The sequence below is a fragment of the Phocoena sinus genome, chromosome 13, assembly GCF_008692025.1.
Source record: "Phocoena sinus isolate mPhoSin1 chromosome 13, mPhoSin1.pri, whole genome shotgun sequence".
Lineage (NCBI taxonomy): Eukaryota > Metazoa > Chordata > Mammalia > Artiodactyla > Phocoenidae > Phocoena > Phocoena sinus.
Genome location: NC_045775.1, coordinates 31,864,887 through 31,890,744, shown reverse-complemented (window position 1 = coordinate 31,890,744; position 25,858 = coordinate 31,864,887). Strand labels below are relative to the sequence as shown.

The window sequence follows — 25,858 nt, the reverse complement described above, 5'->3', positions numbered from 1 at the left end:
TATGTTGGGTTGTCTAGAAATTTCCCATTTCATCTAAATTTTCAAACTTACTGACTTTAAGTTGTCTAAAATAGTTTTACTTCAGGTTTGTGGTATCTGTAGGATCCACAGTGATGTCCCCCTTTTCAAGCCTGATAGAGAATATGTATCCTATTTGGGGTTTTTTGTTTCTGCTTTGTATGTGTGACCAGTCTTGCTAGGGATTGGTCAGTTTTACTATTTCTTTTCATTGACTCTTCTCTACTGTACATTTATTTTCATTAATTTTTTTCTCTTCACTTTACTATTCCTTTCTTTATACTTTTACTATTCCTTTCTTTATACTTTCTTCAGGTTTAACTGTTCTTTTCTAGGTTTTTGAGATGGATACTTAGGTAATTCTTGTTTAACACTATAAATTTCAGCCTTTAAAATTATAAATTTCTCACTAAAGACAGTTTTAGCTACATCTTAAAATTTTTGATGTCATATTTTCATAATGATTTGGTTCAAAATATTTTCTACTGTGTTTGTTTTCTTTGACTGATTAATTACTTAGAAATACATTGCTTAGGTTGTATGTGTTGGGGAATTTTGCAGTTGTTGGGTGCAATATTCCATATATATCCATCATGTCAATTTTGTAAGTCATATTGTTTAAATGTTTTGTCTCCTGTTCTATCAGTTCCTGAAAGACGAGTTAAAAGCTCCTACTGTGATTGTAGATTTGTCTATTTCTCCTTGAAATTTTGACAATTTTTTTTTGCTTTATGTATTTTGTACTATATTGCTAGTTGTGTGCAAAATTAGAATTGTTTTATCTCTAGATGGGTTAATATTTTTATTATTGTTAAATATCACACTTTGTTTCTAATAATGCTTCTATCTTTAAAGTCTACTTTATATATTATTTATAGCTATACAAGCTTTCTTTGGGCTAGTGTTTGCATAAAATGTCTTTCTATCCTTTTACTTTTAACTATTCTGTGTCATAATTTTAGATTATTACTCTTGTATCTTTTGTACAAAGCACATATATATTTAAAACCAGTATGAAAATCTTTGTTCTTTTTTTTTTTTTTTTTTTGTGGTACGTGGGCCTCTCACTGTTGTGGCCTCTCCCGTTGTGGAGCACAGGCTCCAGATGCACAGGCTCAGTGGCCATGGCTCACGGGCCCAGCTGCTCCACGGCATGTGGGATCTTCCCAGACCGGGGCACGAACCCACATCCCCAGCATCAGCAGGCGGACTCTCAACCACTGCGCCACCAGGGAAGCCCAATCTTTGTTCCTTAATAGAATATTGTGCCATTTATATTTATGGTAATTAATGACATATTGGGGTTAATAGCTAACATCTTACTATTTTGGTTTCTATTTATTCCACTTGTTACTTGCTCCTTATCATTTTTCTTGCCTTCCTTTGGCTTAATTGAGTGTTTTCTTTATTATTATTCTGTATTCTCTCTTTTACTATTTATATAATATATTGTTTATACATACTTTTACTATTCTTAATAGTAACCCTAGAGTTTACAACATGTACCCTTGACTTGTTTAAGCTTAGTATAAGTTAATACCTTTACTACTGTTTTTTTTTTGTTTTTTGCGGTACATGGGCCTCTCACTGTTGTGGCTTCTCCCATTGCAGAGCACAGGCTCTGGACGTGCAGGCTCCGCGGCCATGGCTCACGAGCCCAGCTGCTCCGTGGCATGTGGGATCTTCCTGGACTGGGGCACGAACCTGTGTCCCCTGCATCGGCAGGCGGACTCTCAACCACTGCGCCACTAGGGAAGCCCTACTACTGTTTTAAAAATAAATTTATTTATTTATTTTTGGCTGTGTTGGGTCTTCGTTGCTGCATGCGGGCTTTCTCTAGTTGTGGCAAGCAGGGGCTACTCTCTGTTGTGGTGCGCGGGCTTCTCATTGTGGTGGCTTCTCTTGTTGAGGAGCATGGGCTCTAGGCACATGGGCTTCAGTAGTTGTGGCTCATGGGCTCTAGAGCGCAGGCTCAGTAGTTGTGGCGCAGGGGCTTAGTTGCTCTGCGGCATGTGGGATCTTCCTGGACCAGAGCTCAAACCTGTGTCCCATGCAGTGGCAGGCGGATTCTTAACCACTGCGCTACCGGGGAAGTCCATACTTTTACTACTTCTGAGACAACATATCCTTGCTGGCATCCCTGTGGAGGTCTAAACCATTCTGATCTGTTATTTGGAAGTGGACATGGGTCTTCACCATTTACGGAAACTGACTCTTGTCTGGTTCTCTCCTCCTTCTGGGCTCAGGAGATCCAAATTCTCCTGAAGTCAAGCCATTCCCATTTTCTTAGAACCCTTCTCCTTCCAGATAACTGAGTCTTCTGTCGCCCAAATCACCACATTTAGAAAATCACCACATTTTAACCTTTCCTCTAGAGAAGAGAAGGGAAAAGTACTTCTTGTCTTTCCATGGCAAGCCCAGAGACAAGAAAACAAGATGTGATTTCTTAATCAACTGCCACACCTATTAATATTATTTCAATTTTGTGGCCTTGACTTAGAATGTAACCATAATTAATCACACGATTTCCATGGGAAATCAATTCCAAGTTATAAACACTTCTCTTTTAGGGAACTTTGAGAACCCAATATATTCATTGGATATATTCTCTTTATAACAGCATTTTTCTTGCTTCTCTTTAAGGAAAGGAAAAATTGCAGAGAGCAGTGATAAGCTACATCATTAATATAAAAATACTCTGGTCACTGCTTTAAGGCTTTGCTTCAACATTAATGCCCACACATGAGGTGAACATATATTATCTCTTACCAAACGGCAAGATATTTTCTTCGCCAGGACACAAATGACATAGGGAGAGAGGTGGTAATAATTTTAAAGATATAACCTCCCTGAGGTACACTGTAGAGTTAAGAATACCATCATAAATACAGATGTAGGTAAGGTTTAATTTAAGGAACTGTATTTTGGGTATTGTAGCACTTAGGCCAAAGAACCATGAGATAGTGGCCTGGTTTAATAAAACATCACAAAGGTCCATTAGGAAAACTCACCAGGGACAAAATGGGGGTAGTTTTGAAATAGACCATAGGAGCTGCTGCTTCTGCTAAAAGTAACCACACTGATTCCTAAATTTATCTCATTCTGTGATAACCGACTTTTCATTCTGAGGAGAGACAATGCAGTCCAGACCTCTTACCATTTCCTATGCTCATCAGCTTTCCTCCTGGGCCTAGTACAGACTCACCTTTCACTCTGAGGTGTTAGGTGAGGTGGTTGCCTCAAATACAAGCACTTTTTCAAGACAGACTAAGGGTAAATTGAACTCAAAGTAAATTTTTTTTTCTCCAAAATCCTTCCCTGATTCCATAGGTGGAAAACCTTTTGTTTTTTAGTTTCATCGGACCACCATTCCCATGTCTAGTCTAATAAATACTGGAATGAAGGCAGAATGATAACAAGGTACATTTGTGTGTGATTATGCAACATATCATGAGAGGAAATATTTTTCAAAATAATTTGTAGGGGCTTCCCTGGTGGTGCAGTGGTTAGGAGTCTGCCTGCCAATGCAGGGGACACAGGTTCGAGCCCTGGTCCAGGAAGATCCCACATGTCGCGGAGCAACTAAGCCCGTGAGCCACAACTACTGAGCCTGCACTCTAGAGTCTGCGAGCCACAACTACTGAGCCTGCAAGCCACAACTACTGAAGCCCATGTACCTAGAGACTGTGCTCTGCAACAAAAGAAGCCACTGCAGTGAGAAGCCCACACACTGCAATGAAGAGTAGTCCCCACTCGCTGCAACTAGAGAAAACCCACATAGCAACGAAGACCCAATGCAGCCAAAAATAAATAAATTTATATAAAAAAATAAATAATTTGTACGTTTGGCCTAGGAGTGTCTGAAAACTGGTAATAACTATAAAACAATTCAATAGTCATAAAATGAATTTTTAAAACCTGCTTTTCCCCATAAGAGATTATCCACATTTAATCATTTAAGAGCTGATTATCCAGAATGTGTAATATACAAATCCATTATTTCTTCTTTTCCCTTCTGCTGCCTGATTTTTGGTCATTTCACAGCTCATTAGTATCCTCTCTCTTGGAAAATAAAGGCAAATGTAGCACAAACTAGTATTTTCAACTTTCTGTGTAAAGGTTTTGTAGGAAGGGTTATGGTTTATATATCACTTTTCTTTAATAAGTATCTGGTTAGGCTCTACTGGGCACTGGTGAAGAATTAAAGACATTTAAGACATTGTCCCTGCTCTTAAAGCTCTTACAATTGGAGAAACAAGGTTTACGTGTAAAGTCAAATATTAATGCAAGACAATATATATTTAAACAACAGTATGAAAGAATCTGGTCATAAATACATAGTGTACAAGAGAGATTTATAGATCTATCATGGTTTTGAAAAGGGAGAGCAATAGTTTGAACTGACAAGATGGTCACAGAAATTCTCAGTAAGGTAGTGAGACTTGAGCTAGGTATCAAAGAATGGATAGAATTTTAGCATGGGCAAAAGAAAAAAAAAGAAAATTCTGCACAAAGTAAAAAACACAAGAAAATCCCAGAATTCCAGGGTTCAAGGACCACAGATACTTTTAAAAGGAATATTCTAAGCATACAGAGTATAGAAAATAATATAACAACTTCTTTTGTCTTTCCTGCCCAGCTTTGTCACATATTTACTTTTTGCCATATTTGCTTTAGATCCACGTCTTTGTTTTTAAATACAGATTTGGCTGAAGGCTTCTACATACTCTATCATTATCCTGCTTTCTCAGCAGAGGTAACAACTATCCTGAATTTGGTAATTTATCATAACCATGAATATTTTAAAATGTTATTACAAACTGAAATATGCAGTATTGTTTGATGTGTTTAAAGTTATGTAAACAGTAGCATACTTTATGTATCTTCTGCCACTTGGTTTTATTCACTCAATATTCTATTAGTTGAGATTTACGCATATTCTAATTCTAGTTCTAGTTCATTTATTTTAACTATAATATTGTATTCCACTGTGTGATCATACACCAATTTACTTATCCATTCTCAGGTTGATGAACATTTAGGTTGTTTCCAATTATTTTCCTGTTATAGACAATGCTTCAATGAACAGTCATTTACATGTCTCTTTATGCATTTGAGGGAGAGTTTCATTTATACATGTAGAAATGGAATTGTTAGATTGTAAGGGCATCTTTAGCTTTGAGAATGAAAAATTGCCTTCCAACGTGGTTGTACCAGTTTATTCTCCTCCCCACAGTATACGAGATTTCCCATTTCTTCCTTACCTTTGCAACTCTGATGACTACATCATAGGCATGGAACTGGAGAGTACCCCGGAGTCAGTTCTTGCTATAAACTAGCACTCTGTGTCGGTGACGCTCAGCTTTGGATCACACCATGAACCTGCCCAGCCCCAGCTAAGACGGGATATCAAACCTCTGGGAGAGAACTGGAGAAGAGCAAAGAAAGGACTGGTTGAGTGGCTGAGGATTGGGAGCACATTTTATTCATTTTTGCAACCCCAATATCTAATATAACCTGAAACTCAGTAATCAAAGCTCAGTAGATGTTCAACTGACTGAAACTAATTATAAACCCTGATCTGTTTCTGATTTTCACTCCTCTAAGCTTCAATTTCCCCATCTGTAAACTAAGGACGATAATAAATGAAGGAGTCTTTCCAAAGATAAAATGAGACATAAATATGAAAATATTTATAAATGCTAAAAAGTAATGCAAATTAAGTTATAAAAGATTTGAAAGCTGCTTCTGTGTCGTGACTTCTTACATATAACCAGATAATATTTTAGCAGTTCGAAAGTATTGGCAAATTTCTCATTGGCATTCTTCTTTTAACCTTAATTAATCCTGGGATCCCACCTACCTCAGACTCTGCTCAGGATCACATATAAAGATACATTGCAATCTTAAAAAGGTATTCCAATCCTTACTTGCAGCTGCCAAGGAGCACCTATGAGGAACCCATTCATCGTTACAGAGCCACGCTTGAGTTCCATTCTATTCTCTCTAGTCATAAAACACAAACTCTTTCTCTAGGACCCAGTTTATTGGGCTCTTGGTTATTTTCTCCCTTCTCTCTTTCTTCCAACACCTGAAAGGTTGATTTAGCTCCTTTCTGGCTAAATTATTCCCTTTGTCTTCCTCCTTCCCCACCATCACGTCTCCACTGTCCTTTCCTTAAATTCCACATCACAAATATATCAAGCAAAGACAGGCTGGAAAACACTGCCTGGGGAAGAATGGATACATATTCATATCTTAATAAATTATCCCACAGCATAAATTCTTGTTATGGAAGGTACATTATTTTCACTTTAAATGTTTAAAAAACAAGGCCCAGAAACATTTTCTATTCCTTTTAAGTGGCCTTCATTAAAAAAAAAAAATTGCTCACCATTGCTCTACACTCTCAGACTCTCACTTAGAGATCTCATTATTCTACCATCTTTATTTGTATGACTTAAATTTACACGTGATGATCTAATTTCCTCTTGCACTTTCTAAATCTGTCACTATCTTTGCAATGGCTTCTCCTTAATGCCCTTTCATCTTCTCAAACATAATATGCCTAAAAGTGAGCTCACATTCATTCCAGATTTAGCTTCCCCCCGAGACTTCCATATTACCATCATTGGCATTTTAAGAAGCATGTTTCTTGGCCAAGTGTGGTATATCAGAAGAAGAGAATGGGGCCAGAGAGACAAATTAAGAGGCTTGTACCTCGTAACAAAAACCAGACTGCACTCAGATTTGCAGACATGGTGTTTTGGATTTATTTGGAAGGACCAAAGAGGGCTCTCTTTAGATCAGAGGTAAGCCCTAAATATTGGCATCAGCAGTGTAAGAGTGTTATACTTTCAGGTATTGAAAGTTCATACAAACATTTTCAGATATTGATGCCCACTTAATGGTATTGATGTTGAGACAGAGAGAGAATGCCTGTACAGCTCCACACTTATGCTTGAAAAGGACTATTCACAAATTTCATATAAGAGCTTAGCCATTTGTAAATGAAATACAAAGCAGCAGGGAAATTTTCATGAGTTTCCTTCCTTTTATTCCTTTTACAATGAGAACAATTATTCCATCAACACCTTTAAACTATTTCTGATGGCATCGGGTACTCAGCTGGGAAAGTTTATACTACCAGATGAGTCCTAATTTAAACATAATTTTTAAAAAAAGTATCTTAAGTAACCCAGATGATCAGATTCCAGACTGAAGCTTTGGCTCTAATGCTAAGAAGAGGCCCTGATCCAGTTGGGCTTTGCCATGAGCTCAGACCCAGGATGACCTATTTCCTGGGGCAGAGATCTGGGTCAGTTTAAGAAATGAGTCACCTTCATATCTGCCTTGAGCTATGAGCAGAGGGTAAGGAATAATGAAAAACTCCTGGTACATGTTATTTCAATTACTTAACTGGGCTTTTATTTCTGTTGTTATTTTTGTTTTTGTTTTGTCTGTTTTGATCAAGAAAAACTCCAGTCCAGGTTTAAACCAAATTCACGGATTTTTTTTCTCCAAAGAGATGAACTTTTTAGATCTATGAGCAGATTGCTTTCCTAGAGGTTTTGTCAAGGGCAGGGGCTGGACTCCTCCTAAGGGAGTAATAGCAACTAGAATAAAGCTTCTAAAGAACAGGCCAGTAGGATAGCACTCTGGGCAGTAATCTACCCTGGAAACACAGTGTATGTAACTGCATTTGTTCTGGGTCAACTCGATCCAATCTGGCCCAACCGTGGCCTCACTCTGTATTTGGGAACTAGAGGACAGGGCAATACCCTTTAACTGAGGGCACCTAAGGGGAATTTTAGGCTAGATGTTATATGAAAGGGAACCAGGGAAACACTGTGCTCTGACTTATCAGGGGATAAAAGGTGAATATAACTAGGATTTTTATCGGTAGATTATCTCAGCATCTCTTGATCTCTCACCCAGACTGTATTCAGCCTGCCCTTCTTTACAATCCTTTAGTATTTTGCCTATGTTTCACAGAGCCTACACCCATCAAGGATTAGTTGGGTCTAAAAAAATATCAATTCCCTACAGTGCAGGCCCAAGAGCACCCCCTTGAAATTCTGGCTTCTCAAGAAGATAGGAGGTTCTTGTCTATAGAGACAAGGTTCTTATCTAACTTGTTTGTCTTTGCAAGATCTCACCTGATAGCAACACGGGGTAGGTGTACTCTATGCCCTGTTTTGTTGGTGTGTTTTATCTGCTTGGTGATGAGAAGATGCTATTTGATCTGATAAACTGTTAGCAGGAATTTTACAGTAGGATCTATGAGATCAGGTTCTTGTCCCTGGCACTTTATGGCAATGGGGGTTCAAGAACACCTCTGATGATCTGATTCAGAGGGGAGCAAATATGTTTTTTGGAGATGTTACTTGATGGAGACTCAGGGGCCAGTTGTAGTTGAGGATTATATAATTATAGATTATAATCTGATCCCCTGGAGTTGGGCAGCACAGTGGCCCTGAGTTTGTTGCCAACTATAAAAAGCTGAATCAAAGTTTGGGCTACGATACAGTGTTGAGATAATAGGTAGTTATAGTCTTCCTGTAGTCAATACTGACAAGACTACATGTGGAATACTGAGCTCAATGCTTAGTGCCAGAGTTAAAAAGATATTAATACATTACATGTGTCCATATGAGGGGGGTCCAGATGAAATGTATGAAGATCATGATGTATGAGAAAGGCTGAAGGGGATCTGGGAGGATATAACTAAGAGGACACACACTAGCAGGAGAGGAACTATGAACATCAATAGTTAGGTCAGCACTGACCTCCGTGATGACAAAGATAATGATACTTTTTTTTTTTTCAGTATGTGGGCCTCTCACTGTTTTGGCCTCTCCCGTTGTGGAGCACAGGCTCTAGACGTGCAGGCCCAGCGGCCATGGCTCACGGGCCCAGCCGCTCCGCGGCATGTGGGATCCTCCGGGACCGGGGCACAAACCCGTGTCCCCCGCATCGGCAGGCGGACTCTCAACCACTGCGCCACCAGGGAAGCCCTAATGATACTTTTATATCTCCCTCCTCAGTCTCTCTTTGGCATTTAACACACTTGCTCATTCTCTTCTTAAAATTCCCTCCTTCTTTGCTTCACTGATATTAATTGTACTAGTTCTGTAGATGGTAAAATTGAATTCGAAGTGCAAAAGACTTATCTGTGGAAATACCTGGAAGGATGAAGAAGAATGACGGAGTAAGCGGGACGAGTCTCAGACTGCAGAGCAGCTCTGAGAAAGGCTCAGTGAGGCCACTGAGGAGCTCAGAGCAATGACTGCTCATTAGACGATACTGCATTACATATTCTCCCATCTTGTCTCCAGTCTTGCCATCTGCCTTCAATTCATTCTCCACCTGCAGCTAGCAGAACGTTTCTAAGGCACAAGTAAGATCATGCCACTCCTGTGCTGCTAACCCATCAATAGCCCCCTTGTGTTCTCAAAAATCCAAATTATTTAACACAATTTACATGCCCCTTAATGTACTGGTCCCCGTTTACCACTCTAGCCTCATCTGTTATTCACCCCAAACAGAACTACTTTCACTTCTTTGAATGTAAACTTTCTACCCTCAGTATGGAATATACCTTCTTGCCTGGCTAATTCTCTAACTTGTCTTTTAAGTCTCAGCTTAGAGTTTCCTTCCTCTGCGAAGACTTCCATAACCTGCAAAGACTAGATTCGTTGCCCTCTTATGTGATCCCGGAAACTACATAATAAAGGGCAGGTGGAATCTTGGTTGTGCATCTACAGAGGGCAGTGAAATATCACTTGGGTGCTAAATATTGGAAATGTAATAAAAGGGACAATGTTTATATATCAGGACTTCTCTCAGGGAATATACTATATTAAATAGAAAGGAATTCTATGATAAATAGTTTGGTGTGGGTGATAGTTTTCCAAAGGGACATGATAGGCAAACATTTTCAATCTAGTCACTACCTTCACCCCCTAGCCCAACCCTAGGCATATGGAAATGTTGATGTCAGTATGGCTGGGAGCAGTACTGATGGCGGGGCAGGGATGTTATAATGCTTGGGGACAGTCCCATGCAAGCAAGGACTACCCAAAATGCTAATGAAACCTCCACTGAGAAACACTGTGCTAGGACGTATGCAAGTCTGGAAGCAGAGCTGAATTGCTCAGAATAACAGAGAGGAAGCTGAGAGCTGACACCTGAGGACTTCCATCTCCACCCACTCCCCATGCAGGGTTCCACCTCATCTGTAAATAAATGTCGAGTACATGCTTTCAAAAATATCCATTTACTATCTTAAAAAAATTAAGAAATTCATTTAAAGAAATTAAAAATATATATATAGGTTGAAAAAGAACCAAATTATTAGCCCGAGTGGCATCTAGTATCTTCTTCTTGCTTTGCTTCTCTGCACCTCAGTACTTATCTCACTGTCAAGAAATTATATGAGAACTTGTCTGTAGCCCCAACTTGAGTTCAGGGACCTACTGCATTGCCAGAACCTAATATATGTTTGGCACCTAACAGATGCTCAAGAAACATTTCTGAACTATGGCTCTCCAAATTTAAAAATTAGCCCCAAAATTTTTTCTAAGTTTCTACCCTAATTTTTATTAGTGATAAATATAAAATTTATCACTTATTTCACATTTCTATTTGAGCACCTCTAATTTAACAGATACAAAACAGAATCATCTATTTTGATCCAGTGTTATAACTCTCCCCCAAATAACCCCAGTTCCTCTTATTATAGCAAATGCTATTACCTTTTTGGGATCTTCCCAATTGTCTGAGCCAGAAACCTGCTTGTCATCCATGTCACTGTCCGCTTCCTCACCGTCCAATTATTTCCTAGTTTCCTTCCCTTTTTTCCATCCTAGGCCTCCCTGGCCTTAATTCAAGGTCTCTTATGTTATTGCATTTGCTTCCTAAATCGTATCTCCATCCCCATCCTCATAACTGTCAGCCTTTAAAACATTCTAAAATGTACTCAAAATAACAGTAATTAATACTTTGTGGGATTACTGTGGTGCCAGGTACCGCTGACTTTTACAGGTATTTTCTTTTCGACTCTTCATAATAGCCCCAGTTTGAAATAACTTCCCAAGGTTGTTCAGTAAGGAGACAGAGACAAGATCTGAACCCAGGTAGCCAGGCTCAGAACTGTGTTAGGCTAGGTTATATAACCTCCTGGAACTTTCTGCCATATTGTTTCACAGACATGTCTGAGTCTGATTCTCCTTCCCTGGCAGATGTAATGAGTTTTTTCTGAGTGAAGTCTGGCTCAGTATTCCTTTCCCAGAGCTGGTGGTATACTGAAAATGTGAATGGTGGCTATATGGTCAATAAACCAAAGAAGTGGATCCAGTGGGTTATTAGACAAGAGGTCCTGAAGATGAAACTGAAAGCTGGGGTGAAGACCAAGGAATTTTTAAGCCACAGATGCACGAAGGATGGGCTAACAGAAAGGTGGTCTGGATATGGTGGCAACTGCTACTGTCCATCTTAGCCTTACGTGCTCCCTACTGTGTGATGCTTATGTGGCTGGATGCTTTAAGGACCTGGGGCTAAGTGGTCAGCCTGGAGTATACCACCTCCCCTGTTTGTCTGACAAATTCTGACATAGTTTTCAAATTTTACTTTAGCATCATTCCTACATCTTCCTGTCTACATTTAGGTCCCTCCTTTGTTTTTCTTACACTGTTTTATGAGACTGCAAATTCCTTGAGGTCAGGCACCCTGGTTTTTTCTTCTTTGTACTCTACACCACTAGAATCTAATAATCACTGACTCCAATTGAGTAACAGGGAGGCAGATTTTGGCTTAGCATAATAGAAATTTTTTAAAGTATACTTTAACTACAGACTAGTGGCTAAGAGCTTGGCCTTTGTGTCTTACTACCTCTATTCAAATTTCAGCTTTCTGTATTACCTTGAGTAGCTTAAAATGTCTGTGCCTCAAAAAATGGAGATAATAATATCTATGTCATCAAGTTGTTGTGAGAATTAAATGAGATAATACATGGAAAGTACTTGGCTCAGTTCCTGGCACCCTGTAAGCACTTGGTAATTTTAGATATTTTTTTATTATTGTTATGATTATTCACTAGCACTATCTTATACTGAACCAGGGTACTTCGGAAGCAGTGAGTTCCCTTTTACTGAAGGTATTCAAGCAGCAGTAAATCCAGGAGAGATGCTGTAGAAGCAGTTTAGGACTTCTAAGGATGCTTCTAATCATAGAAGAGGGAAGTTATTTCTCTGATTCAAAGAAAGTGTGATCATTAGTGTTACTTCTAGTGAAGCTGAGGAGTGTTACAATAGAAAAAAAGACATCAGATTTGGCTGTATGTATGTATTACCAACAGCAAAATATTTTATTCTTTGTTGATTGCAAAAGCCCTTTTATTTATGTTGTAACCCATACGGCAAATCAGGCCCTTACATGCAAATCCATGTCTTTTCAAAAGGACTAGCTTGGCCTTGCCAAAATGGAACAAACAAAACTTTAAAGACTGTTTCAGCCCTACTGAAATGTCTTTTCCCTTTGAAAGAAGTCTATTAGTGATGCAAATGCAAAGTTATCTGCACAGAAGATAATCCTCGCAAACAAAACAGTGAAACCATTAGAACGTTCTTGTGCAGCATTCAATCCTGAGAATTTGGCTTTCCAGCATTAAAAAGGCAGAAAAAGAGAGCAGAACTAGTTCCTATTTGAGATCGTTTATTAGGTCTGCTTATCTGAACCCTGGGCTAATTATCCTCATGTTTGGCTTAAGGAGGCCAAACAATTCTCCAAAAGTGGACAGGCTGAAGGAAGGCTTGCCTCTGGGCAAGTGCCTTAAACAGGCAAAAAACAGGGTCCTTAGCCATGGAATAATATTTATAGTCAGGAGTTTAATTCTCAAGATACCAGAGTCTTTTAAGGTTGATCCATCTAGAAGAAACCCAATGATAAGCATTCATAGGGCAGCAGTGTAAGTAATATGCTCCTAGTACTGATGCTTTAAAATAATTAAAAACTAGATAATTGAAAGTCTACTTGTATAGGTGAAGAGATGGTCATTTTCCAACATCTTTTAGTCAACAGATAGGGCAAACAACTTCTTTGAGAATTTAGTAAACATGCAATCTTACTGTAGGCAAAGAGATGGAAAAGATAAAAATGTACGAGGCAGTTAACTGTAAATAGTTCGCTTGACTATTATTTGATTATACTTATTTTATATAAGTATAAAGACCTAGTTTTTCGGGGAGCCACGAGGCCTTAGGGAATATTAACGGTCAGAAGGTGTGGTGCCTAAGGGTACTAGGAAACAGCTTCTGAAGCAAAACTCCAAAGCGGTATTGCCGAAGTGGCCATCACCTACCTACTTGATTAAAGCTTTTGGAAATGCCTACTGGGCAGTTTATTGAAAACAGAAAATTAGCCCTCCATACCCACAGGCTTTCCTGGACAGATAATAAGAGTTGAAGCTGGTGTCCACAAGGCTTGCAATCTGGGTCTGAAGCAGGGTGGGGCTTTGGATAGTTAAGCTGTAGAGCTTGCGGACCATCACAGGTTGACATTTCAGGTATGGGAATGGATCTCGTCCACGCTCCACCCTTCACCCCCACCCCACCTCTCCTTTGCAAGGTTGCTGGACAGCTTGCTGGTCCACTCCCCCGTCTTTGATAATACAGACGCCTCTGGTGAAGGTCAAGCACTGCTTTAGTTCTGGCCTCTGGCTGCCTCCCACGCCCTCCACGCGGAAGGGCTGGCGGCCGTTTGCCGTGTTTTTCCTCCAGAGTTTCCCACGGCCTACCCACTCCACACGCCTCCCTGGCCGCCCTCCTGACCTGTCCTTTTTTGCACCCTGTCAGGTCAACTCAAAGGGCCCGAGTGTCAGGGGTCGCAGAAAGCACAGCTCACTTTTTTCAGGGGATTTCCTCAGGACGACAACCCCTTCCCCGCAATCCCAGAAAGTTTGTGGGACTCGACTGTGTCCTATGTATAGTTGCTTCTAAAAAAAAAGTTCGGGACACGGGCCGTCTTGCAAATTAAAACTATACTACCTGCTTAGGATGGGGACCTGATGCGGCGACGTCAGACTTTGTCGCTGGGTAAATGAGAAGCGAATAGGAGCTCCTTTCTGCCTGCCCCCCCTCCGCGGTCCCGGGGGGCAGGCGAGCCTTTTCTGGCACGGCACAGCGGCGGTCGCGCGCGGGCCCCCCGCGCGGGGAAGCCGCGGCCCTTTTGGCCGAATAGGGCCCGGGAACCGGGCCTCACCAGGCAAGCGCGGGGAGCCGGAGCGCGCGCGGAGAGGGCCGCGCGCGGGGCCGGGGAGCGCTCCCTCCGGGCTCGCGGCTGCGCAGTCGGGCGGGAGCCGGGAAAGGGGAGGAGGGTGGAGGAGCCGGAGTAAGGGGAGGGGGAGGAGCGGCGAAGGCGGAAGCCATGTTGGAGTTTCACCCCGAGCGAGGGGCTGCGAGCGTCCTCGGCTCCGTGTGGGTGTGACCCGGGTTCGGCGCCGCGGCGGGCTGCGGGGGGCGGGGACGGTTAGGCCGGTCGTCGTCGTCCGCGGCGGCGGCCGCAGCGTGGAGCCGGGCGATTGTGACCGCCGGGGGAGCAGGGGGCCCGCCGCGGCTCCCACTCTCCGTGTGGCCCCCTGAGCGCCCCCCCTCCCCTGCCCGGGAGGGAGGCTGGGGGCACCCGGGGCCCGCCATGAACCCCTGCTTCGATCTGTCCCGCCGGAACCCTCAGGAGGACTTCGAGCTGATTCAGCGCATCGGCAGCGGCACCTACGGCGACGTCTACAAGGTGAGGGCGAGGGGCCGCGCGCCGCTGAGGCCTTGGGGCGCTGACCCGCCGCGGGGAGGGCGAGGGGCGCCGGCGAGTCGGGGCGCCCGAGTCCGCGCTGCCTGTCGGCGGCAGACGCTGGCGCCCGGGAGCGGTGGGCGAGGAGGAGCGGCGGGTGCCCAGGGCTCCGCGACCGTGCAGAGAACAAAGGGCCAAACGTTTAATCCCGAGACCCCCGGGTCCTTACCTGAGCCTCCCCCGGACGCGCATTTCCCGGGAAGCGCTGAACGGCGGCGGCAACTCCGCTCCTCACCGCGCGGAGAGGGTCTGCGCGTTTGTTGCATTGGCAGGGTCAGTGCGACGAGCCGGACAGCAGGGGTTTGGCTTATGTCAAACCTGCATGCTCTCCACGGACCTGGGATTGTTCGCGGTGGGTTGGCAACTGCTGCCCACCAGGCCCGGCGATAGTCATTTCACTGGGCAGCGTCCATCGACAGCCCCTCAACCTTAAGCCTCCTAGCATCCGCATACCAGTTTCTTTTAATTTTCCAAGTAATGACTTTCTTTTGTAAAAGAGATCTGGTTAGCATGACTTCTTTCTTCCTTCCTCCCTTCCTCCCTTTCTCCCTTTCTTTTCTTTCTTTCTTTCCCTCCCTTCCCTCCCTTCTTCTTTTTTTCTTTCGAAAGAGCAACTTTTTCTCCAACTCGAATTGGACCGTGATGCCTTATTAAACTTGTTTTTGTCAGTGACACATAGGATTCAGCTTTTTAATATATATATACATATAAGTGAATTGAATATTTAGGAAAGGTACTGGTTTGGCAAGGTTAGAATTCAAAGCCCATTAGTAGCATAGCATTCCTGTTGTAGAGGGACCACTTCTAAATGTGGCAGATAAATCATGCTCCTCTGGCCAGCTCAACTCTTGGCCTCACAGAGACTGCCAAGAAGAGCAGGCCTGTGCCAAATGTGGCAGCAGTCTTGATTTGGTTGTGTATCTTCTTACTGGTAACTGAAGTGGAACTCCGCCTGTTTCACATAACACCTGAGGATGCACAAAGAAACTTAACTTTACTTTGGAAAGTTGAGTCTTAACTTTATTTTGCCCACCTCTAAGCAGTAGGTTTTTACTTTTACCTCACTTGTAATGCATATGGTAACTTAGATATTTAATACAGGGCAGCCAGTATTCTGCATTAGTCTTGTTTTGTGGATGATTTGCTTTCCATCATCAGTTATATCACCACTTTTCTCCATAGACAACACAGGTGTACATGTTGTCACCTCTGTGACACACCTGCTGTGTATAAGGTACTGTGTATCTATCTAAGCACTTGGGTTGTAGCGCTAAAAGAGAGACATGTTCCCAAGTCTTACTTGTTTATATTTTTTGGACAAGAACAACATTAAACAACCATTTAAATAATTATTTTATTGAGTTTTCTTTCGTGCTGCCGAGAGGAGAGGAGAGGAGAGGATTAAGATTAGGGTTAGGAGAGCGTATAACAGGAGGACTTCATCTCCGCTGGGGAGTCAGAGGCAATGGGGAGAGGGAATTACGCCAGATAGAGGAAGCATGATCTGTGCAGGCTTGGAGGCCCCAAAGAACAGGGTGAGGATTTGAAAGAAGGCCTATGTGGCCTCAGTAGCCGGAGAGGGAGGATGACCCTAGATCATGCAGGCCTCTTTGGTCTTGTAAGGAGGTGGGACTTCTCTTTAGGACAATAAGGGACCATTGCAGGGTTTTAAGTAGGAGAGTGAAATTAGACTTGGATTTGTACAAGCTTTCAAGCTTTACCTACTGCAGTGTGGGGAGTGGAGATGGGGGGGCAGAGGTAAAGAGCAGTTAGGAGGCCACTGTAAGCATATCCATTACGGTATTGTGCTTGGAATTTGTAGTGATTGTGAAAGTTGAAGTGAGTGAATCCAGGTAGCTTAGAGTTGGTTAAGGGAGTCTGGTTAGGGCTTCCCTGATGGCACAATGGTTAAGAATCCACCTGCCAATGCAGGGGACACAGGTTCAAGCCCTGGTCTGGGAAGATCCCACATGCTGGGGAGCACCTAAGCCCATGTGCCACAACTACTAAGCCTGCGCTCTAGAACCCGTGAGCCACAACTGCTGAGCCCGCGCGCCACAACTACTGAAGCCCGCGTGCCTAGAGCCCATGCTCCTCAACAAGAGAAGCCACCGCAATGCGAAGCCTGTGCACCACAACAAAGAGTAGCCCCCGCTCACCACAACTAGAGAAAGCCTGCGCACAGCAACGAAGACCCAACACAGCCACAGAATAATAATAATAAATAAATAAATAAATATTTTAAAAAGGGAGTCTGGTTATATTGAGATGAAAAGTTAACTGAAACTTTGCTAATGTGTCAGGCTTAGGTGGCAGTGTAGACAGTAAGTTCTTTTTCAGTTCTTTACAAGAATAATTGGCCATGTATTTACTATATTTAGAAAAAACAGCTGGTAGTTAAGCCACATGATTAAAACGTAAAAAAGTTAAGGCCTGTAATTTCCTAAGGACATCTAAGTGCAGTGCAGGTATAAGTTGATTAATCTTGTCATCTGTTTAAAATAATGATAATGGAAACTAACATTTATAGAGTGCTTATTATTTGCCAGGCACTGCTCAAAGACTTCTCCATGTATTACCTTAATCCTTACAATAGCCCAATGAAAGAGATGCTGTTATTAACTCCATTTTGCATCAGAAGAAACTAAGGCACAGGGAAGTTACAGTAACTTGCCAAAGTTCGTAGGTGGCAAAGCCAAAATGTGAACCAGTTTGCTCTAGCTACTATGTCCTTAACCAGCATATGGGCAGATAATGTATTATCAAATTTCCAGTGGAGAAACGGAGGTACGCACTTAGTTTAGCATGTTAGTTGCAGCCACACTCCGAGTTAGAGTGGATCTTTAGGTAGTAGTTAGAATACCTAACTCCTGCTGTGCAGCCAGGCCTCACTGTTTTTGTAGAGTCTGCCAAGTGGACATCAGATAATAGATACTTGATCCCTGCCTGCCAGACCCTTCTAATATCAGGGGCCCAAAGCAGAGAAACTCTGTGTGGTTTTCGGCATCATATCCCGTTTGCTGAATGACCCAAAGCTTAAACTATTTGTATTTTTGTCTGTATATAGTCATATTCATGCTATAAAGATAACAGAATTTTTTGTATTTTGCTGTTTTCGATTTTCATTATTTTTACAAATGGTGTTGATTAGAGAGTAGTGCCTTAAAGAATTTTTTTCAAAAGCCGGTATATATAATTTGCTCCTTAATTTGTCAGTATTTAGGTGCTAAAAATGGAATGATCCAATTAAGTAAGTAAGTTAGAGGCCTAATTATTTATAGTCATTCTTAGAAGGTTGGTGTTTTAAGGGATTTTTATTTTGAAAACTATATCCTATGCAGTGTAATAATATGCTTATTATATTTAAGGTGGCATGGTTTAGTTAAAAAGTACTGAGCTAGGATGTGGAAGATCTAGAATTTATTAGCTCTTTGGCCTTATAAAATCACTTACCCTCTCAGAGCTGTTTTGTCGTGAAGATATTATTACCATCATATGCCCTTCTGTTTATGGTGTTGACTTGTTTCACTCAACAAATACGTTTTAATTTTTTTGAGGCCAAAAAAATGCAAATATACATTTCGTCTGCACTGTCTTAAAGTACATGAAAATATAGTTTAAAAAGAAAAGGATTACATACTTTTAAATGTGCTGTAACTCTGGGCTTTGTCTGTCAGATGAAGTATCTGTAGCAGGAGTTACTCAGGGACTTGGGAGTTGACAGCTAGAAAGGGCTCTGGTTGAGCCGCAGGGGGCCCACGAAACCCTTGGAAATTTATAGGCTTAGTGTTGTATGTGTGTGTGTTTTTCTGGAGAGATGGCTTTTGGTATTCATTACATTCTCAAAGAGTTCCATGATCCCAAAAAAGAAGAGAATGAATGATCTATAGGTGTGTCACTTGAAAGCGATTACTTGGAGAAGCTTGGAGAAGTTAGGTCTTTGTATACCATATCACATTATCAACATTTATCAACATTAGTATGATTTTCACATGCATTATGCTCTTTTTTTCTCAGGCAGTTTTCCAGTTTAATTTGTATTATTCCTACCCTTAGAGTCTTCATTTACGGATGTTTTTCTAGATTTATTGCTAGAGAGACGATACTAAAGCTAGAGGTAGGGTAAGGCAGGGTTGTTTTGAAGTACTGGTCTTCATGTGTTTCTCAGGGAGTATCTCATCTGGTCTTGTGGTGTTAGCTTTGTCCCTGTGAATGACTCCCAGATGCCTCCAGCTTGTGCCTTCTGAGTTCTAGCCCATTATCTCCAGCTGACAAATGGAGACAAGGTCAAAAGCCCCAGTAGTGTCAGTTTGTTAAGGCTTGAAGCCTTGGAATCATCTTTTACTTCCAGACTGGACTTCATAAGCATTTTCCAAACTGTGACCAGGGGGCTTCCCCGGCAGTCCAGTGGTTAGAACTCTGCACTTCCACTGCCGGGGGCACGGGTTCGATCCCTGGTCGGGGAACTAAGAAGATCCTGCATGCTGTGGGATGCAGCCAAACAAGCAAACAAAAAACTGTGACCAGGATGCTCCAGGGAAAGCAGTACTATGAGTGTATCAGAGACCGAGAAGTCCTATGGTAAAGAAACCTGGTAAACTTTGCTTAACCCAGCAAACTCCAAAGTTACTTGATGATGGGATTCTTCTCTGTAATACCGATTGCTTGTCCTTAGAACTGGTGTCTTGCAGAACATGCTTTGGAAATGTTGATATTGATTTTTTCTATGTGTGTTTGGAAGCCATTCCCTCTGAAGCAGAGGCTGTAATGTGGCTAAGCTCCAAGGTAGCACTCACATGGTGATCTATGTAGAGAGACTCTGAAAGCTGACAGGAGAAAAATTGAAGGTTGGACAGTGAAATCAGGAAATTAATTTGTATGTTCAAGTATTTAGTGAATTATGTGTTGACTTGTTTGTAACTCTGCATGTCTCATGGTATTCCGATTAATATAATCAAACACTAATTCTTTCATTATAGTCAGGATTTATAAGAACTTTTCTGGAAAACTCAGTTCTGAAACCTCACCTCCTATGAGGGACATGAAGACCTTAAGCATTTAGAAAAGAACAGCTGAAGGAAAATAAAACATGTGTATCCGGATTATGCCCATTTTTACTTTCATGGAGGACAAAGTCTAGAGGGACCAGAGGAAGTAGTCCTAACTTCAGAATGATTGAGTATTTAAGGTAAATTAAGGTAGAGTTTTCTCGTATCAGTAGTTATTTTAGGTGGAAAATGACAGTGGAACAGATTGTGGGATAATTTCTGTAGATACAAACAGCTTACCTGACTTTGATATGGATCTGATTCCCTAAAGGAGGTACTTACCTCCAAGATTTGATTTGTATGTATATTTACTTGTGAAACAACATCTAATTATTTTGTATTGAGAGTGAGTAGTTAGTCATTCTCTCATGAGAGTCCGTTTAACATTCATCCTACACTGAATAGCTGTAATATGAAAGGAAAGGTCCTAGGGACTGTGCGTGGAGTAGGAAAAATGACAAGACTTGGTACTTTATTTACAGGGACATAAATTGTAAACCTACTTTTAGCTATCATAGTTTGAGATCAAAACTGTGTTGATTTCCTCTTTTCTAGCACATTAAATCTCTTACTGGCTGAGAGATTGTCTTGACACTCCATAATCTAGACAACCGACTTCTCTATAGTACAGCACAGTGATTTTTTTTTAACATCTTTATTGCAGTATAATTGCTTTACAGTGGTGTGTTAGTTTCTGCTTTATAACAAAGTAAGTCACGTATACATATACATATATCCCCATATCTCCTCCCTCTTGAGTCTCCCTCTCACCCTCCCTATCCCACCGCTCTAAGGTGGTCACAGAGCACGGAGCTGATCTCCCTGTGCTATGCGGCTGCTTCCCAGTAGCTATCTATTTTACATTTGGTAGTATCTATTCAGCAGTGTGATTTTAAGAGCAGGTTCTGGAGGCAGACTGCCTAGTTTCACCACCCACTAGCCAATTACCTAATCCTTCTCTTCTGTGCCTCCGTTTCCTCAGTTGTAAAATGGAGATGCTTAGAAAAGTACTTGGGGGACGTCCAGTGGGTAAGACTCTGCACTCCCAATGCAGCAGGCTTGGGTTTGATCCCTGGTCAGAGAACTACATCCTGCACGCTTGCTGCAACTAAGAGTCTGCATGCTGCAACTAAGAAGCCCACGTGCCACAACTAAGACCTGGCACAGCCAAAATAAATAAATAAATATTTTTAAAAAAGTACTTGGGACAGTGCCTGTCACATAATACTCAGTAATTGTTAATTGTCGGTAATACTGTTTATTATTATGTATTTCTCCTGCTCCTGTCTTCCTAACCTACTCTGCTCCTCGTGCTGCTGCCTCAGTGGTTTTACACTTGCTGTCTGTGCTCATAACCCCGCCCCCCCAATATCTGTATGGTTTGTTTCTTCATTTCCCTCAGGTCTCAGCTCAAATGTCACCTTTTAATGTGCCTGTTCCTTATCATCCTATAAAAAACAGCTCCTCCCCACTTCTGTCTTTACCAGGGATGGATCCAGATTTTGTAGGCCCTGAACTTTATACAGTAATTTGGGTACCCTCATTGAGAAAACAAATAAATTAGAATAAAAAGTTTGGTGTGAAAGTGAATAATTATTTGGAGTTAGAAAAGATGTCTCAACAAAATGCTGTAACCTTAGAGTCAGGTCCCTTTCTTCTGAGGCCTCTTTAGGCATTTGATCAAAAATGCTATCATGTAGTGCTTCCACTGGGCTTCTCTTCCCCACCAGAAACATTCTACGTGTCCCAGTAACTTTCAGCACTCATAGAGGCCCCGGGGAAGTGAGGAGGCCTGAACTGTAAGTTTTATTAGCTTTATAGAAAATTCAACTTTGCCTCTTACTCTCCCTAATTTTCACTGTGGCATGTATCACCTTACATTTATTTGTTTATTGCCTTTCTTTTCCCACTAGAGTGTAAGTCCGGGAAGCTGGTGGTTTTTTTTGTTCATGGCTGTATCCCCAGAACATAGAAAAGTGCCTAACACATATTTAGACTCTCAGTAAATATTTGTGGAATAAATGAATGAACTGGCATGAGAGGAACAAACCATGTGCTACTACCTAAGTTTAGAGGAAGGATCATTATTTCTGGTTGGGAGAAATCATAGCAGGTTTTAAAGTGGAGATGACATTGGGCTTGACCTAGATCTCTGGCCATAGTGGGTATAGAATGAATTAAACATTGTGGTTTATTATTAGGCCTAAACTAAATCAGTAGGTTTAATGTATCTTTTGCATAATAAGCAATGTTCATAACTTACACGCATATGAGAATACTCTGTCATTTTAAAGTAAAGACATTTAGTGACTAGTGAATATATATAGCTATTACATACTGGTTTTTGTTTTTGGAAAATATGATTAAATTGGACTTCTAATCAGGAAGAGGACTTTGTTCACCAATACCAAAAGGCCTTAGATTTGAGAGGTGAAATCATGTTTGTTTTCCACTTTTGTTTTTTACAGTGTTTTTGGTTCTGGAAGATGCCATGTTTCAGAGTTCCAGTTGCCTTGACCTGAGATTTTAGGTTTGGATTCCTAATGTGACAGTGTATCACCTCCCTTAGTCCTTAAAGTCTACTGGAAAAATCTTAGATTTGACCGTAAATTTAGGTATGTCCAAAGAAGACATTTATTTAGTTTGTTTAAACTCTTCTTAGAAACTTGAGATGGTAAGAACATTCTTTCTGTATAAATCATCCACCTTCTGCTCAAAGAATCTTCTCTTCATTGCCTATAAACTAAAGTACACACCTTTTTTTTTTTAAAATTGAAGTATAGTTTCTGTACAATATTATGTAAGTTACAGGTATACAATATAGTGATTCAAAATTTTTAAAGCTTATACTCCATTGGTAGTTTAAGCCTGACATTCAAGGCATTGTCCTTTTTGCTCTCTGGGCCCTTACGATGAGAAAGTTTAGATTGGAGGAGGCAGAGAGAGAGGAGGAAAGCAGAGGAGGGAATAGGGGCTGGGGGTGCTTTCCAGGTGAGCATTTAACCACAGGAGTAAAGGGTTAGAGACTGAAAGGGAGGATTAAGTAACATGGAGACTTGTGTTGGGGAGCATAGAGAAGTAAAATTTGCTAGATAAGGCAGGGCCAATTTATAAAGTTCTTGAAAGCCAGGTAAAATTGTGTAGATAGGAAGTGACAGGATGTTGGGAACACTAAGGCTTTTGTGCAAGAAGTAATAATGTTGAAAGTGCCCAGGATTATTCTGGCAATCGTAATGAGAGTGGATCAGAGAGGAGGGACAGAAATATCTGTAAAATAGAGTCTGTTTCAGAATCCTTTTGTACTCTTAAAAATTATTGAGAACACCAAAGTTGTTTATGTTAATTATATCTATTGCTATTGACTATATTAGCAATTATACCTGAGAAATTTTTTAAAATATTAATTTATTAACAAGAAAAATTAACCTATTACATGTTAACATAAATGACATTTTCATGAAAAATAACTATTTTCCAAACAAAAATTGAATGAAGGGAGTGGGATTGTTGTACATTTTGCAAATGTCTTTAACATTTGGTTAAATAGAAGACAGCTGTTTCTCAGATGTGTTTCTTCATTCATCCTATTGGGATATTTTGTTTCGGTTGACATGTGAAGAAAATCTGGTATCTCACATGTATTTATTTGGAAAAGGAGAATATTTTAATAGCCTTTTCAGGTAATTGTGGGTATTTTCCTCTTCTACATCTCCACAACTTGACAATTAAAAGTTAGTTGCAGGGCTTCCCTGGTGGCACAGTGGTTGAGAGTCCGCCTGCCGATGCAGGGGACACGGGTTCGTGCCTCGGTCCGGGAAGGTCCCACATGCCACGGAGTGGCTAGGCCCGTGAGCCATGGCTGCTGAGCCTGCACATCTGGAGCCTGTGCTCTGCAATGGGAGAGGCCACAACAGTGAGAGACCCGTGTACTACCAAAAAAAAAAAAAAAAGTTAGTTGCAGAGAGAAGATGGCGGAAGAGTAAGAGAGAGAAGATGGCCAAAGAGTAAGATGTGAAGATCACCTTCCTCCCCACAGATACATCAGAAATACATCTACACGTGGAACTGTTCCTATAGAACACCCATTGAACGCTGGCAGAAGACCTCAGACCTACCGAAAAGCAAGAAACTCCCCACGTACCTGGGTAGGGCAAAAGAAAAAAGGAAAAACAGAGACAAAAGAATAGGGACAGGACCTGCACCAGTGGGAGGGAGCTGTGAAGGAGGAAAGGTTTCCACACACTAGGAAGCCCCTTCACTGGGGGAGAGATGGGGTGGCGGGGGAGAAGCTTCGGAGCCACGGAGGAGAGCACAGCAACAGGGGTGCGGAGGGCAAAGTGGAGAGATTCCCGCACAGAGGATTGGTGCCGACCAGCACTCACCAGCCCGAGAGTCTTGTCTGCTCACCCGCTGGGGCGGGTGGGAGCAGGGAGTTGAGGCTCAGGCTTCGGTCGGAGCGCAGGGAGAGGACTGGGGTTGGCGGCATGAACACAGCCTGAAGGGGGCTAGTGCGCCACGGCTAGCCGGGAGGGAGTCTGGGAAAAAGTCTGGAGCTGCCGAACAGGCAAGAGACTTTTTCTTGCCTCTTTGTTTCCTGGGGCACGAGGAGAGGGGATTAAGAGTACTGCTTAAAGGAGCTCCAGAGACGGGCGCGAGCCGCAGCTATCAGCGCGGACCCCAGAGACGGGCATGAGACGCTAAGGCTGCTGCTGCCGCCACCAAGAAGCCTCTGTGTAAGCACAGGTCACTGTCCACACCTCCCCTCCCGGGAGCCTGTGCAGCCTGCCATTGCCAGGGTCCCGTGATCCAGGGACAACTTCCCCGGGAGAATGCACGGCGTGCATTCATGCTGGTGCAACGTCACGACGGCCTCTGAAGCCGCAGGCTCGCCCCGCATCTGTACCCCTCCCTCCCCCCGGCCTGAGTGAGCCAGAGCCGCCAAATCAGCTGCTCCTTTAACCCTGTCCTGTCTGAGCAAAGAACAGACGCCCTCTGGCGACCTACACGCAGAGGCGGGGCCAAATCCAAAGCTGAACCCTGGAAACTGTGTGAACAAAGAAGAGAAAGGGAAATAGCTCCCAGCAGCCTCAGAAGCAGCAGATTAAAGCTCCACAATCAACTTGATGTACCCTGCATCTGTGGAATACCTGAATAGACAACGAATCATCCCAAATTGAGGAGGGGAACCCTGGGAGCAAGGTATATTATTTTTTCCCCTTTTCCTCTCTTTGTGAGTATGTGTATGCTTCTGTGTGAGATTTTGTCTGTATAGCTTTGCTTTCACCATTTGTCCTAGGGTTCTGTCCGTCCGTTTTTTTCTTTCAAACTTTTTTTCTTAATAATTATTTTTTATTTCAATAACTTTATTTTATTTTATCTTATTTTATTTTATTTTATCCTCTTTCTTTCTTTCTTTCTTTCTTTCTTTTTCTTTCTTGCTTTCTTTTTTTTCCTCCATTTTATTCTGAGCCGTGTGAATGAAAGGCTCTTGGTGCTCCATCCAGGCGTCAGGGCTGTGTCTCTGAGGTGGGAGAGACAACTTCAGGACACTGGTCCACAAGAGACTTCCCAGCTCCATGTAATATCAAACAGCAAATATCTCCCAGAGCTCTCCATCTCAACAACAAGACCAAGCTCCACTCAGCGACCAGCAAGCTACAGTGCTGGACACCCTATGCCAAATAACTAGCAAGACAGGAACACAGCCCCATTCATTAGCAGAGAGGCTGCCTAAAATCATAGTAAGGCCACAGACACCCCAAAAAACACCACCAGACGTGTACCTGCCCACCAGAAAGACAAGATCCAGCCTCATCCACCAGAACACAGGCACTAGTCCCCTCCACCAGGAAGCCTACACAACCCACTGAACCAACCTTAGCCACTGGGGACAGACACCAAAAACAACGGGAACTACGAATGTGCTGCCTGCGAAAAGGACACCCCAA

At 42.1% G+C, this 25,858-nt stretch overlaps 2 protein-coding genes across 5 annotated transcripts in view; one reads left to right on the top strand and one right to left on the bottom strand.

Annotated features, from left to right (window-relative positions):
* The window catches only part of TMEM178A (transmembrane protein 178A), a 248,504-nt gene extending 234,233 nt beyond the window's left edge, over positions 1-14,271 (bottom strand). For all 3 annotated transcript variants that reach the window (XM_032652737.1, XM_032652736.1, XM_032652738.1), the window contains exons 1-2: positions 14,064-14,271; positions 5,283-5,446 (exon numbers count right to left, since the gene is read on the bottom strand). The gene's annotated coding sequence lies outside the window, so the exon portion shown is untranslated. The remainder of the gene's footprint in view (positions 1-5,282; positions 5,447-14,063) is intronic.
* A 225-nt stretch (positions 14,272-14,496) lies between these two features.
* The window catches only part of MAP4K3 (mitogen-activated protein kinase kinase kinase kinase 3), a 190,270-nt gene continuing 178,908 nt past the window's right edge, over positions 14,497-25,858 (top strand). Inside the window, exon 1 of one of the 2 annotated variants that reach the window (XM_032652732.1) lies at positions 14,497-14,805. In XM_032652732.1, the coding sequence (XP_032508623.1) occupies positions 14,710-14,805 (96 nt within the window). In that variant the 5' untranslated portion in view covers positions 14,497-14,709. The remainder of the gene's footprint in view (positions 14,806-25,858) is intronic. The other variant, XM_032652733.1, reaches the window with a different exon arrangement.